The sequence below is a fragment of the Geotrypetes seraphini genome, chromosome 6 (genome assembly GCF_902459505.1).
Source record: "Geotrypetes seraphini chromosome 6, aGeoSer1.1, whole genome shotgun sequence".
Taxonomy (NCBI): Eukaryota; Metazoa; Chordata; class Amphibia; order Gymnophiona; family Dermophiidae; genus Geotrypetes; species Geotrypetes seraphini.
In genome coordinates this window covers 21733229-21749912 of record NC_047089.1, presented here as the reverse complement: position 1 = coordinate 21749912, position 16684 = coordinate 21733229, and the positions used below count along the sequence as shown (strand labels likewise).

At 41.9% G+C, this 16684-nt stretch overlaps 1 protein-coding gene across 17 annotated transcripts in view; it reads left to right on the top strand.

The window, feature by feature from the left end:
• Positions 1-16684, top strand: part of SYTL2 (synaptotagmin like 2) — a 259334-nt gene that overhangs the window by 132840 nt on the left and 109810 nt on the right. For all 17 annotated transcript variants that reach the window (XM_033948916.1, XM_033948909.1, XM_033948922.1 and 14 more), the window contains 2 exons: positions 8622-8694; positions 11989-12103. In XM_033948916.1, the coding sequence (XP_033804807.1) occupies positions 8622-8694; positions 11989-12103 (188 nt within the window). The remainder of the gene's footprint in view (positions 1-8621; positions 8695-11988; positions 12104-16684) is intronic.

Below are 16684 nucleotides of genomic sequence, written 5' to 3'. Positions count from 1 at the left end.
CCTAGCAACAGGTCTTAGCAGTGTGCAATTTGTAACCAGTTTAGCAGGCATGGTCCCACATTCCAACATTTCTATAAGGCTTCTTCAGTGCAGCAAAGATGACAACAAACTGTCATCTAAGAAAGCTGTTTTTGATTGATCAGTCCAGTCTTCTGAAATGAGAGGATGAAAAGTTGATTTTTTTAAAAAAAGTTGTTAATAGAGATCAGGGATCTCAAAGTCCCTCCTTGAGGGCTGCAATCCAGTTGGGTTTTTAGGATTTCCCCAATGAATATGCATTGAAAGCAGCGCATGCACATAGATCTCATGCATATTCATTGGGGAAATCCTGAAAACCCGACTGGATTGCAGACCCCTGATAGAGATTGTAAGCTCTTTTGAGCAGTGCCTCTCTCTTATGTGTTTTGGTGTAAAGTGTTGTGTATGTCTAGTACCACTATAGAAACAATTAGTGGTAGTAGTTTGCTAATTGTAAGGCTATGCTTCCAGCTCATATATGATGTGCTATAATTTGCAAGACTGCAAAGCAGCAGTATGTCCAGGACCAAAATTTTTAGGATGCCAATGGTAAGCATGACCAGGCACTAGGTAGCTTGCTCTCTGCTTCTCCTTTCCTTTTCACTTCCTTCCCCTGCACATCCCAATCCCAATTAAATTTAAAAGTACTTCAGCAAAAGAAGGTCCAGGCACATAAAGCCCCTCCTTTAGGTATCTTGTCAATTGGAGTCTTAGGTCACTCCCAGTGCCTCCCAGAATGCACTGGGAAAGAGGCCTAAGACTCCAGTTTGGCCCAGGTGCCTAAATCCCTTCCTAGGGTGCCTGGGCCAATCAGGGCCATAAGCCCCTCCCTGGTGCAGCCCAGTATACACTGGGAAGGAGAATGCCCACCATTTTGAACAGGCGGGCCTGCCGCCCAGAGGGAGTAGACATCCCTCTGGCTAGCCTTGCTGATAAAGGTACGGGGGGGGGGGTCCTGGTGAGTTTTAGGGAGTGGGGGGGGGTTCGTGGGGTCATGTGTTCATGGGGTGCTGGCAGGAGGGAGAGGGTATCCCTTCTGCCAGTGATGTTGGAGGGGTGCTGGCAGGAGGGAGTGGGTATCCCTCCTGCTGGGGGTTATTCCAGGGGTTCCGGCAGGAGGGAGTGGACATCACTCTCCGCGGACAGTGTGGTGGGGTATGGGGGTAGCAGCAAGAAGGAGTGGACATCTCTCCTGCCAGCTGACTTGCGGTGGAGTTCAGGAGTTCCCTGCCGCTGCCGTTCCCTTGCTGCGATCAGCTCAGCGGCAAACCATTTCTCTGAATGGTGCCTGTGACATGGACGATGATTAGAGAATCGGGGTGGTTAGGCAGGGTTAGGTGTTTGTCCATTAAGACAGACCCGATTCTGTATAAGTATAGCGGCCATGGCTGCCAGTCTCCTCACCCCGAACGATTGCGGCAGGAGGGAGCCCAACCCCTCCTGCCCAAAGGCTGCCCACCCCCCATGAAGATCGCTGGCAGGAGGGTACCCCCCTCCCCAAAGAACACCAACATAGGAGGGGCCTTAGATGCCTGGGCCAATCAGGCTTTAGGCTCCTTTGGGATGGGCCAGAGAGGGGCGCACCCACCTCATTTTGACGGTATAAAGACCCGTCCAGCCGGCCAACTTTTAAGGTGAGCCCGGGGGGTTCTGGAGAGGGGGTTTGGGCGTTTTGTGTGTGTGGGGGGGCAGGGATGGGGGTCATTGGTGGGGCCAGCAGGAGGGATTGGGCCCCCTCCTGCCAGCAATCATCGGGGAGGCGTGGGGGGTTTCATTGGGCAGGTCCAGCAGGAGGGATTGGGCCCCCTCCTGCTGTTATTCTTTGGGGAGGGATGGGGGGAGTTTCATTGGGGGGGTCTGGCAGAAGGGATTGGGCACCCTTCTGCCGGCGATCTTCATGGGGGTGGGCAGTCTTCAGGAAGGAGGGACTGGGTACCCTCCTGCCGGTGATCTTCGTGGGAGGTGGGCGGTCTTCAGGCAGGAGGGATTGGGCACCCTCCTACTGGTGATCTTTGTGGGGGGGTGGGCCATCTTCGGGAAGGAGGGGATGGGCCCCCTCCTGCCGAGATCTACGGAAGAGGCAGTCTTCAGGCAGGAGGGAATGGGCCACCTCCCGACGTGATCTACGTGAGAGGGTGGACGGTCTTCGGGCAGGAGGGGTTGGGCTCCCTCCTACTGCAATCGTTTGGGGGATGGGGGGACTGGCAGCTGTGTCCACTATACTTATCGTAGCAGATAGATCCCTTTTCCGTGATATGTGTAGTGGCCACGTCTACTTACAATGTAAGCCAGCATTTTGCTGGCCTACATTGTATGCGTCTCCCGCTGGCCTAGGGAGATGTGTACGGCTGCCTATGGCTAGCCTTAGGCGAGCTTAGACAGTTTTGTGGGCCTCCCTAGGCTCCTGGAGGTGCCTTCAATATAGGCGGCCTACCTGGGGAGCATTTTTTTAAAAACATGCATCTCGATTGGCTGGTTAGACAGCAGTAGGACACCTACTGTTGCCTACAATTGGGATGCAGTTTACAGAATCTGGGCCACAGTATGTAACCAATTGCAAGAGGATATTCACAGAGGGAGGTGCATGGGAGGGGCTTGAATGGGTCCCACACTTGCATGTGTAATACTATAAGTTTTTTGCCAAAATGCCACAAGGAAACAGGAAATACTATCTTCCCAAAATAGAAAGGTAAGAAAAACAAAAAACAGTGAAGGTAGCCTAAGGTGCTCAGTTTCTTTGTTGTATCTATTAAGACTCAAAATAAAATATGTATAATAATTAAATGATTAATTACAAATGTAATGCATGGCCATTACTTTTCACATATACCTATTAAAAATAGCAAACATATATTTAAAACATAACACATAAATGATACTTTTCTCATTTATCCTTGAGAATAAGTAGCATATATTAAAGACATAACATTATAAATTGCACAACCTTCATAAAGATTTTCAAACTGTATTGGTATAAAATTTGTTTAGTGAATATATCTTGTTAATATAAAAATTTAAAAATATGATTAACATTAATATACAAAAATATGTGCACAGCATATTAATTTAATATGCTTTTTTAAATTTAGTTCAGCATGTTCTGATTTAATTTATGTTACATAGATGACTCAGTGTTCAACATTTTGGCACCCAAATTTGGATGACCTTCATAGCATAGGCAGGATTCCCACTTACCATATTCTATAGGTTTCATGTGTAACTTACTTACATCCCTGCTGCATGCCACCACAGTTATGCCAGCTCTGTGACGTGTAACAGCAAGCACATAGATCCTAGGTTATAGTTGTGTTATATATATAATAAAATATATAATAAAATCTGGGTGTCTAGATGGTGCTATAGAATTGGCCATCACTATGCAGCATTGGGGTGTCTGAATGGAAGTACTTAATTTTAGAATTGCCCCTAAGAGTATTTGTGCATCTGCATTGATGATCAAGTAACTGCATGCAGGCTGTGGAGATAGCACATGTCCACAGAATCCTTTACTAAACATTACCCTATTGCATTCTAATTCATGCACTAGCTGTTTAGCACACGTTAGGTAATAGGCCCCTAAGTATTACAATAATAATCATGAAAATATATTAATCATTATCATAATAATGCAACCAGAAGCCATATAAAAGCCTTGCCTTTTTCTACAGTGCATTTTTAATACTTCCTGTGTATTGCCTTCACTGAGGTAATATTGACAGATTCTGAGTCACTGTGTTCATTTTGCTCAGTGTTACACTCCCAAAAATAAATGTCACACCCAGCTAACAAAGATCTGCCATGTGTGAGAAAATATTTCGGGAATTTCTATCAGCTAAAGTCCAGCCATTGTTATGGCTAAATCAATAAATGCTCCTTGAAATGGAAGGAAGGAATATAGTGAGGGAGTTCTACATTTATAGCAGCATTTTCAGCCTGTTCTAGGATGACCTGGATTTTTAGAAGATAGTGAATGATCTGGTCATAAAATTTGATTAGGTTTTATTTACTGTTGGGTCAACGGTTGAACACCCTGGTCAGCATTTATTTTAAGCACTGGCCACAGTGTTTAACTTTGGATATCCAGTACCGCTGTATGTTTAAGCGTCCCTAAGCATCTCTGTAGACGGGCTACAGATGCCTACAATCTAGGCGTCCTTCATCGCACTGAATATCCTTGCAGAGTGATACTATCACTATCTGAACAGTGGCAATATTCAATTCACTTTTAAAATGTAGTATATAAAAACACTAAGGGCTCCTTTTATTAAGCTGCGATAGCGTTTTTAGTGGCTAAACCCATGCTACGCAGCTAGAACTAACGCCAGCTCATACTGGCATTAGTGTCTAGCACACGCGGCAATTCAGCGCACGCTAAAACCGCTATCACAGCTTAGTAAAAGGAGCCCTGACTTGCCTTGCCTCTTATCCCTTCACTCCTTTACTTGAATGCACTTACAAACCGCTGTGTCTTTAATCATTTCCTCTGTGAGAAATTCCCTAACCCCTAGTTGTTCTGTTTTCTGTTTTGATTAGACTGTTGGCTCTGTCAAGCAGGGATTATCTCTTACATGCGTAATGTACAGTGCTGTGTAAGTCTGGCAGTGCTATAGAAATAAAGAGTAGTAGACCTGCAAAAAGTTTATCTTATTTCTTAACCATCCTATCGCAGATGAGTAGATAGTTTGAGAAGACTGGACTTAAGCTACTTGTTTATAGCTCTTTGATCGGACTTTTTATCAAAAGGATGTCTAGCAGGAAACTTGAGTGGGCAAAAGTCGAGTAGTGGTGTAGGGCCTTGGAAAAGAGCCTCCCTACCCTTTCCCAGTGTCTTTGGGATCTGTGAAAATATATAACTTGTTCTGTAGCTCAGAATCCACCTCAGCCAACAGGGTTTTACAAGAGCTTGCTGTAACACATATGACACATGTATATATTCCAACACCCAGTATCTGGTAAATCTGAAGAGTCTAGACAAATCAGGCAGATTGAAATTCATGGTGAAAAATTTCCGCAAATTTACCAGCAGCTAATGACTTTCTTGTCCAATTTAATGACATTATCAAAAACTATGATCCTGATTGTGGCTGTAATGCAGACGAAATAGGTCTGAATTGGAAATCACTTCCCAGTAAATCTCTGGTTAATTGTAAGGAACAGTCAGATCCTGGGTTCAAGTCATCCAAAGAATATGTCACACTGTTGGTGGGGGGGAAATGCAACTGGAAGTCATAAGTTGGAGTTATTGTTATTTGGTAAATCTAAAACCACTCTGCTTTCAAAAATGTACATAAGCTCTCACTGTTATACAAAAGCCAAAAGAAAGCCTGGATGAATTGTGAAATTTTCCTCTATTGGTGCGACAATTGCTTTAAACTGGAAATGAAAAGATTTCAGCTTCATACAAGAAAAGAAGGAAATGTCATTTTATTGTTGGACAATGCACCATCACATCCTATGGCTGAAAGCTTAGAGTGAGAGGACAGTGGATTCAAAGTGCTTTTTCTTCCTCCAGATGTGAAATCTGTAATGCAGCCAACGGATCAAGGAGTTCTCATTTCCTTAAACAGCTTTACAGGAAACAATTACGGAAACTTCTATTGGCTGATATTGATTGATTGATTTAAGCATTAACATACAACTTTTAGCCTAAGTGACATACATTCGGGTACTCAAACATGTTCCCTATCTGTCCTGGTGGGCTTGCACTCTTGTGTAATGTACCTGGGGCAATGGAGGTTTAAGTGACTTGCCCAAAGTCACAAGGAGCAGTGGGGGACATGAACCTACAGCCTCAAGGTGCTAAGGCAATAGTTCTAACCACTGCACCACACACTCCCCCATGATGAATGTGGTATGATCCAATTCATAAAAGAATTGAATATAAAAGATTGTTTATACATGGTTGCTGGTGCTTAGAAATCAATTAAAAATCAAACCCTAAAAAAATGCATGGGACATTATTCTAAACAAATCAGAAAGACATGGTGATGGTGAAGAAGATGATGTCCTTAAGAACATTACAGAGGATGTTCTACAGGTTCCTGGCTGCTCTGATTGTGATGTAGAGCAGTGTTTTTCAACCTTTTTACACCCGTGGACCGGCAGAAATAAAATAATTATTTTGTGGACCAGCAAACTACTAGGACTAAAATTTATAACCCGCATTTCCGCCCCATCACCGAGAGCTCGGTCACCTCAGTAACTATAGAAAAATAGACAAATATAGTGCAAAATTTAGACAGCAGATATAAATTCTCAAAACTGATACATTTTGATCACTAAATTGAAAATAAAATCATTTTTCCTACCTTTGCTGTCTGGTGATTTCATGAGTCTCTGGTTGTGTTTCCTTCTGTCTGTGTATCCTTTCTTTCTTTCTGCACTCAGGCCCAAGAATTGTCCCTTTCTATTCCCTCCCTCTTTCCTTCCTATGTCCTTAGTGCCTCCTTCCCATGTCTTTAGTGCCCCCAGTGCCTCCTTCCCATGTCCTTAGTACCCCCAGTGCCCCTTCCTGTCTTTAGTGCCCCCAGTGCTCCTTCCTATGTCCCTCTCACTGCCTTCCACACTTTGTCCTACCCCCACCCCTGAAACCAGCCTGCCTGCCTGCCTGTCTACCTCTCTCCCTCCCTGGCCAAAGCCAACCTGCTTGCCTGCCTACCTCCTTCCCTCCCTGCTCCGCAAAAAAAAAAAAAGCCTCCCTCCTTCCTTTCCCCTGCTCTTACCGTCCTGCTGCTGCTGCTAAAGCCAACAGGAAAGAAGACTTCCTTTCGGCTTTAGCAGCAGCAGCAGGGCGGTAAGAGAAGGGGACCCGGGGAAAAGAAGGAGAGATGGACAGGAAATGATCGCCTGTCCCGTTGTCCCTGAGCACAGCTTTGGGACACTGTCCTGAAGCTGTGTGTGGGAACAATGGGACAGGAGGTCTGAAAACGGAGGTGACCGAGGTAATCTTGCCGGCCCTGCACGGACTGGCAGAAATTTCCTGTGGATCGGCACCGGTCCGCGGACTGGCGGTTGAAGAACAGTGATGTAGAGAATGTTAGCAAATGGATATGCAGTGACACTTATGATCCAGGGTATCAGATCATAACAGATGATGAAATTGTGGAATCGGTACAATACAAGGAACAGGAGGAATCAGAAACTGATGACAACCAGCAGGTTACTACTGATGTGAGACCAACACATGCAGAAACCTTTGAACGATTACAATACAGCAATGACTTGGCTAGAAAAGCAGGAAGAGAACAGTATGACCTAACTCCTTTGTCCGAAAAGCCTACGTGATCTTGCAGCACAAAAATGAAAATCAGCACTGAAGCAATTAAGAATTACTTCCATTCTTACAAATACAGTACTGTAGTTTGGTATTTTTCTCCCTTTCTTGTTGAAAATGAAAAATAATGTTCAATATGTAACACTCAAAATACATATATATGCTCTGTTCAAAAAGGTACTGTTTGTTCAATTAGTAGTATATGTACTACAAATACAGCACTGTACTGTAGTGTGGTATTTTCCCATTTCTTGTTGAAAATAAAAAAATAGTGTTCAACATGCAATGCTCAGAATGTGGACATATCTTTATGAACAATCATCTGGACGAGGATTGTCTGGATAATCAGCATTCCACTGTATTTGCAAATAAAACCCATTTTGAAAATTGCTGTATGCCCTTGGTGAGAAAAATGGACAGTACTAGGCTTAGGGCTGGTATGAGCCAGCAGAGCACAACGGAGGAGTCGTGAGGATAAGATGTCAATAATTCAGCCAAAGGTATACAGTTCAAATTATGCTTTATTGGTAGCAGCATTGCGAAGACTCGACACTGACAGTGTTTCAAAATCAATATCTTTGTCAAGAGTCTTGAAGGATAATTTCTCTATCGCATAAATAGTGCATTAAGCGCAGGTTAATGTTTTGGTTCTGCTCGTTTCAAAGTACTATTCATGCAAAAGAGAAATCATCCTTCGAGACTCTTGACAAAGGTATTGAGTCCGAAACACTGTCAAGTGTTGAGTCTTCGAGTCTTCGCAGTGCTACTACCAATAAAGTGTATTTTGAATGTATACCCATAGCTGAACTATTAACATCTTATCCTCACGACTCCTCTGTTGTGCCGTGCGTCTGTCGTCATTGAGGCCTTCTTGGGCTTTCTTTTCAGTGCCATGAGCCAGCCATACAGATATTTTATTTTAAAATCACTTTGTATTCTGCTGCTCTTTTTCCCCTGTTTGTCTTCCATGTGGCTGTCAGAAACACTTATACCCCCAAATTGCAGCCCATTGAGCCAGTTTTTTATATTATTGTTGAAATGTAATTGGAATAATGATTTGCTCTGAAGTGGCATTGGTAAGTATGTGCTAAGTTTTCATATTTCGTTGTAATGTACATAGTGGACCATTTTATATTACATTTTGAAAGCACACTACTGTTCTAAAGTTCTGAAAAGAATATCTTCTCTCAAATAGATCTTACATATTTATGGCCAACTATTATTAAAAGGACATTCCTTATTTTGTGCTGATGGGAAACATGGGACTCGCTCATTCTCCATTTTACTTTTAAAACATATTTCAGTTTAATGAATTTGTTTGTGATTTTAGTGCATCCAAAATGAATGCCTTAGCAAACGAAAAACCTAAAGAAACATTAATTACAGTTTCATCTCCTGGAAAGGTAAGCAGATTCTTTAAGTAAAATTTAATATTAATGGCTGAGTGCATATCCCTTCATCAAATCCATATTTCATATTGTTTCTAATAAATACCCAGTCTATTATTAGAAACAATGGGTTTTCAGGAGTCTATGGTAGGTTATTAATGAAGGCACAGTTTGTTTTTCCTCTACCCCCAGCCCCCTGTGATGACTGGATCTCTCTTCTGGAAGGAGTAAAGAAGAAACTATAATCTGCAGGCAACCCCCCCCCCAAAAAAAAAAAAAAAAAGCAGAATATACATTTTAAGTGAAGAAAAACTTTAATCCAACAAATCAAAGTGACAGAAAGCCTGACATGAATCGTGTTTTGCCTTACCAAGATGCTGATTCAGGGGCAAATAAAATAATGTATTAAAAAGTCCACCTTAATTAACATATATATAAAAATAATAAAATAAAATCATAATCACTCAACAAATCATAAAATATAAAAATCTGGTCAAACACAACTGACAATGATTACTCCTAGACAACCAAAAGAATGTACAAATATAAATCAGAAACTTACACTATCAGAAAAAATTTTGATAGTTAAACAGAATAGTAATTCATAAATTGTAAAATATATAAACCATATGATTCACCAGCATTACCCCCTAAAGATGCAATGATTTCAGTACCAGCTTCTAGCAGGCTGCAGACAACATTGAAGTTATTGTTGTTTTTAACCACTTCCTCTCAGGGTCAAAGGTTATGGCTTTAAATGATTAAAAAAGGTATATTAATCTGATTGATAAGCTGTAAGCTATATATTCTAGAAAACATTAGGAAAAACAAATTTCAAAATCGAGTAGAAACTAAAAAGAATGGATGAAACCAAAATGAAGAACATTTGAAATAAAATAAATTCACCAGATTTACTTATTACAAAATACTGGCTTTGAAATAAATATATATTTGACAACCCCACCCCTGCTTTTTCACTAAGCCACAATAAAGGTTTTTGCAGTAGTCCAGAGTGCTAAATGCTCCAACGCTGATGATAATCCTATGAATGTCAGAGCAGCGTTGGAGCATTTTACGCTCTCTATCGCAGCCTAATAAAAGAGGGCCTAAAATTGCTACAAAAGCTTGAAGAAAAGCTTGTAAAAGTGATGAGATGCTGTGCATTCCAGTTTGGAATGCATTTGCCTTGATATTGTGTATGTGCATTTCAATGATGTCAGACATCTTTCACTCATAGCTCAAGCTAAAAAAGGGAGTTAATCAACATATAGGAATAGGAGTAGAGATAGCTTATAGAGCTAGTCAGGGACCACTGTTCAGGCAATGGGCCTGATGGGCCGCCGCGGGAGCGGACCGCTGGGTGAGATGGACCTCTGGTCTGCCTCAGCGGAGGCAACTTCTTATGTTCTTATGTTCTTACCTTCCCCTCTTGATGTTTATTTAAGAAAGGCTAGTGTTTTTACCTCTCCTTTTGAGGGTGTCTGGCTCCAGTGTTTATGGTTTATGGTTTTTATTTATTTCCTGCTTTATACAAAGTGGGTTCCAAAAACACATACATAATAACTCCCCCTCCAAAAAATCCCCAAAAACCTAAAAAACAACCCACATTACAAAAACACAGACTTGTCTTAACTACTTTGTCCTACATAACATTCACATCAAAAACAATCCAACCCACCCTCACATACAATATTCACCCACATGCCACAACTACCCACCCCTGTCTCTTTGTATCTTTTATACATTCAAGTTGTAAAACTACATTGTCTTCTCTCTTAGCACCCATATTTCATCTAACAAAACAGATGATGTTTCAACAAACATTTAAATGAAGTAAGATTCCTTTGCTGACATATGTAACCCGGGAGTTTATTCCACTCTGCTGGGCCCGCACATGAAAGTGTTGCAGCCCTCATGGTTTGCAACCACACCTCCTTTCTAGATTGTATCACCAAATCACTATTACCAGCAGAAAGCAACTTTTAAGAGTGAAGTCTGATATACAGTTACCTCTGACAAGTACCGCGGTGACAATCTATTTATTGCTAAATAGATTAGCAACAACAATTTATACCTTACTCTGTATTCTACCTTAAGCCAATTTATACCTTACTCTGTATTCTACCTTTACAGCTTAATGTAAACTCTGATAAATGGTTTCATTCATTCTGTTTAGATTTTACTCGACAGATAAACAATGCTTATTTCTTCCAATTAATTTTTTTTGCCATTTCTCTTCTGAAATCTTACCATATCACTACTTACTTAGCATCAGATTTCTCATTTTCATGCTGAGTAAAGCTACTAGTGACCTGGATTGTCCACCGTGAGAACGGGCTACTGGGCTTGATGGACCATTGGTCTGACCCAGTAAGGCTATTGTTATGTTCTTAATCATTATAACTTCCATGTACTGGCAAAAAAAAATAAAAAAAACACTTTAAAATTTTCAAGACAACATCATAGCAGTGAACTGGAACCAGTATCAAAGCATTTTTATATAAATCAAATATCAAGTGCAGCAGTAATATGACTGCTGCATCTGATGTGTGATTTATATAAAAATGCTTTTTTGACCAATATATGGAACTTATAATGAACCATTAAGATATGAAGATATGATCTGAAGTGTGCTTCGATTGGAACAGTGCATTTTCATTGATCACTAGGGGTTCCTTTTACAAAGGTGCATTAGCGTTTTTAGCGCACACACCAGATTAGCGCACGCTGATGAAAACCTAACGCCTGCTCAAGAGGAGGTGGTAGCAGCTAACGCGTACGGCATTTTAGCGTGCACTATTCTGCGCGTTAAGGCCCCTAACGCACCTTTGTAAAAGGAGCCCTAGGTTTCTGAGCACATATCACCTTTAAATATTTTGTTTACTTTTGAGTTTATCTATAAATTTATTGAGTTTTGCATTATTGCTATTATCCAACAATTAGATATTAGGTTAAATTACTTTTGCCAATATGCTGGATGAAGAATATTTCAGACTATAAATATTTTCTCCCACTGAACTATTCATAATGAATATACATGAGAGAGATTTGAATACAAAAGAGATCAAAGGCATACAAATCTCACTCATGAATATTCATTAGGGATATCATGAAAACTTGGCTCTTTAGTGGCCCTTGAGAACTGGGAGTGAATGCCACTGATTTAAAGTCTTTTCTGCAGTTTATTTAGGGTTACAAATAAGAAAATGATTTTATTATTGCATTGGGGAAAGTGCTGATGGTAAATCTAACATGTGTAGGGCAAAAAAGATGATGTTCCTTTAAATGTTACCCATTATTTTTTCACAGCAAAGAAAAAATCCATTTAATGATTCTACTTTATTAGAAGAAAACTTTGCTTTACAACCAGAATGCCAAATATCAGAAAATGGAACTATTCATTTAGATGAGACACCTGAAAAAAGTAAGTGCTATATTTCATAATAAAAGTTTGATTTTATAGTGATTTATGATATTATTGAAAGTCTTTGGGTAGGTACCCATACACTTAAAGGGGCATAATGTCTAAGTTCAATTTTGACGTAGAGCGCTAGTCGCTCAAAGTCGGCAGAAGCAAAATATCCATTCCTGAAAATTAAGTCCAAAATCGTCTACCTGTACGTCCAGGCGTTTAATCAGCCAGACTGCCACTATGTCTATCTTTATACCACATTCTCGACCAAAAATTTGTCCAAGTCCCAAATGCCCAGAACAAGACCTTTTAGACGTGGGATGCCCAGTCCCTCCAGCCGGAGGGATGCCCAGTCCTGCTGGATGCCGGAGGGATGCCCAGTCCTGCTGGAGAGATGCCCAGTCCCTCCAAAGCTGCTCCCCACACCCCTGAATGTCCACAGCAGGAGGAGTGTCCAATTCCTCCTGCTGCCACTTCACCGAGACATCCATCTAACAGGAGGGATGCCCACTCCCTTCTACCAGAAACCCCCCCACCCCACAAGGTATGCCTAGTTCTTCCTGCTAGAACCCCCCCCCCCCCGAAAGGTATGCCCCCTGATTCTCCACCCAGACTCCACCAATACCTTTTTGAGTTGGCCGGACTGAGAGTTGCTTCCTCCCTCTGGCTGGGATGCCCACTTTCACAGAATGGCAGGCATTGCGGGATGCACTAGGGAGATGCCTAAGGCTTTGATTGGCCCAGGCGCCTAAGGCCCCTCCCATAGGAGGGATTGGGCGGGTTTTTAGATGTATATCTGTTTTCATTATGAGCCCCTTAGAATTATAATAAATCAAGACATAGTTAATTTCCAAATGATGATATGGCTCAGTATGTTGTCAAACTAATCTACTGACTACATTTTATGCTGTATGCTGACCACTGTGTACTGTCTGAAACCATGCAAGTACCCACTTTCTCATGAGTTGTGTGCATGTTGTATTGGTGTCTGTGATGTTTCAAGTGTTTCTATGTCCTGGTTAGCAATAGATGTACATTATTTTCTCAGCCAGTTATCCCAAAATTCTGTTGTAGATCTATGGTAATTCTCTTTTTCCTTATCCCTCATTGAAGCAAGCAAGAGGCCACCTTTGAGTATTATAGAACAATAACCCTTTGATTGCAGATTTTCTGCCTACCAACAAAAGTATCTTTCTGCCTACCCAAAGAATAATAATAATAATAATTTTATTCTTATATACCGCCAAAGCCTTGAAAGTTTGAAGCGGTTTACAACAAGAAGTGCTGGACAATCAGCAAAGTGGTCACAGTATAAAGTCATCGAATACAAGCCATGGTAGTTCAAGGCAGTTAACAACAAGAGGAGCTGGAAATCAGCACTATATAAAGACATCAGATAACAAGCTTACAGAGTGAAAGAAGTTAAAACAACAAATTTCTTGGGATATCGGCACCATACAAAGACATCGGATAACAAGCTTACAGAATGAAAGAAGTGAAAACTAACAAATTTCTTAGGATATAAATCGGTTAAACAAATTCGTTTTTACTGATTTTTTAAAATTAAAATAGGATGAGGAATGCAGGATGATATTACTCAGCCAATCGTTCCATTTGCCTGCCTGGAAGGCGAGAGTTCTGTCCAGAAATCTTTTGTAGTGACAGTCCTTTATTGTCGGATAGGTGAACAGTTGAATTTTACGAGTGGGCCTAATAGAACTAGCCAGATTAAATTGAGACACCAAGTATATGGGGGCCAGGCCAAATGTTGATTTAAAACAGAGGCAAAAAAATTTAAACAAAACTCGTGCTTCCAGGGGCAGCCAGTGAAGGTTTTGATGATAGGGGCTTATGTGTTCCCACTTCTTTCCAAAAATCAATCGAACTGCCGAGTTTTGGATAACTCAGAGTCTTTGGAGGGTTTTTTTGAAGGATCCCAAGTAAATGATGTTGCAGTAATCGAGCATGCTTAAGATGGAAGATTGGACCAATAAATGGAATGATGCTGCATCAAAGTATTTTCTGATGGTTCTAAGTTTCCATAGTGTCGAGAAGCATTTTCTAACCAGTAAATCTGTGTGAGCATTTATAGTAAGGTGACGGTCCAGAGTCGCTCCCAGAATTTTTATGGAATAGACGATGGGGAAGACCTGACCATTCAAGAAAATCGATGAATCTTTAATTTTATCATTCGGGCTTTCTAAGAAAAATTTGATTTTGTCTGAGTTGAGTTTCAATTTGAAGTCAGTCATCCATAATTCAATATGCTTTAATATGGATGATAGTTGATTCTTTGTCTCCGAAGACAGGGTGGTGAGGGGAATAACTATAGTGATGTCATTAGCGTAGATGTAAAATTTAACTTTTAAGCTTTGCAGAAGGTTCCCCAATGAGACAAGGTAGATGTTGAATAATGTAGGAGAAAGCCCTGCGGAACTCAGCAAGAGTTTACCTAGCTGTGGGATTGTTTGTTATCACTGTAGACTTGGTAAGATCATTTGCTCAAAAAACCCTGAAACCATTTTAACACATTGCCTGAAAGACCAATTGTCTCCAAACAGTCAGTCAGAATGGCATGGTCGACCAAGTCGAAGGCACTGCTTAAGTCTAATTGCAGAACTAATGCGCTTGTGCCTTGACTGAATAAGGTATGAAGGAAATCTAGCAATGATGCAATGACTGTTTCTGTGCTAAACCCCGATCGAAAACCTGACTGATTGTCTTGTAGAATGCTAAATTTGTCCAAATACATGACTAAATCCTGGTTGACCAAGCCTTCCATCAGCTTAACGAATAAGGGAGTTTTCGCAATAGGTCTGTAATTAGAAGTCAAATGGATAGGTTCCTTAGGATTTTTTACGATCGGTGTGATCAAAATATGGCCTAGATCCTCGGGATATGTACCGGTTAGTAATAGAGAGGAAAGCCTTCAAAAAAACCATTCTAAGACTAGAGTCATTCAAAATTCAGCAGTTCAACTGATCTTTGGGCTGAAGAAATGGGATCACATAAGCCCCTATTATCATAAACTCCATTGGCTTCCCCTGGAGACACGAATTCTGTTTAAGTTCTCTTGTCTGTGTTATAAATCAATACTTCGTCTGGCCCCCATTTACCTAGTTTCCCAACTTAATCTGGCAAGTTCTATTAGGCCCACACGAAGAATACATCTGTTCACCTACCCAACAATAAAGGCATGCCACTATAAAAGATTCCTGCCTAGAACCCTCGCCTTCCAGGCAGGCAAATGGAACGATTGGCTGAGTAACGTTATCACTCACTCCTCAACCTACCTCAGTTTTAGAAAATTGATAAAAACAAGTTTGTTCAATCGATTTGTAAACTAAGAATTTTTATAGCACTGCAAATTCAACCATTAATCTTAAGAACTATATAGTAGAGAATGACACGGTGGCGGTTTACCCGCGGCCACCGCATTTTAGCCGCGGGTCACCCGCCGAAAACGGGGAAGAAAACTAGCAGTCGCTGCGGCGACGGGGACAAGGCCATTCACCGCCCGCGGGGCGGTGAATGGTCTTGTCCCCGCAGTGAGGCATGAAGGATCACGCGGTCCCCGCAGCTCACACCCGCCTGCCCAATCGATTCTAGTGTTTAGCCAGCTCTCTCCCTTCTCCTCACCTTAGTTTGTAGATTTTCTTTTTCGGCGACCTGCACGCTATAAGAGAGCCGCGCACCCGCTGCTGCTCAGTTTCGATCTTCTGCTCTGACGCAACCGAAAACAGGAAGTTGCAGCAGAGCAGAAGATTGAACACTGAGCAGCCGCGCGTGCGCGGCTCTTTGGGAAAGCATGCAGGTCGCCGAAAAAGAAAACCTATAAACTAAGGTGAGAAGGGAGAGAGCTGGCTAAACACTAGGATCGATTGGGCAGGCAGGTAGTGGCTGCGGGGACCGTGTGATCGCTAGTGTTCCCGGCTCAAATTGGAAGGAGGGAGTGAAAGGGAAAAGGATTCTGGGCCAAGGGGATGAAGTCGGAAAGAAAAACCCACAGCAGGAAAGAAAGGGAAGGACTGGCAGGTGAGCCAGATGCTAGAAGCAGGGGGGGGGGAAAGAAAGAGGGAAAAAAGCTAGATGGGGTTGAAAAGAAGAGACACACTGGTATGGAAGAGGAAGATAGGGGAAATCTGGACACAGGAAGGTAACAGAAAGAGGGGAAATTATGTGCATGGGGCATAGGGACAGAGACATAAAGGGGACATGCCATGGGGATGGTATATGGACACAGGGGGGGCAATGACAGATACATAGGGGAGATATTAGAAATGGAGAAAATAGGAGCACAGAAGCGAGATGGTTTGTGGGGATGGGACAGGGACCGAGCTTGCAGGCTCCAGTGGCTTGCACAAATTACATTATAATGTGCCATGAAAATAAGAGGAAGGAAGGTAGATAGGCCACGCGAGAGGAGCTGAAGAGTAGTAGAAAGGAACAGATGGTAAAGGAGGGAGGGAAGGGTGGTGGTGGAAAGGAATAGAACAGACATTGAAGGAGGGTGGAGAGGAACAGACCCCCAAGGGAAATGTGGAAGACAGAGTGGGAAGAAGACAGATGCCAGACTATGCGGGAGCGGAGGGA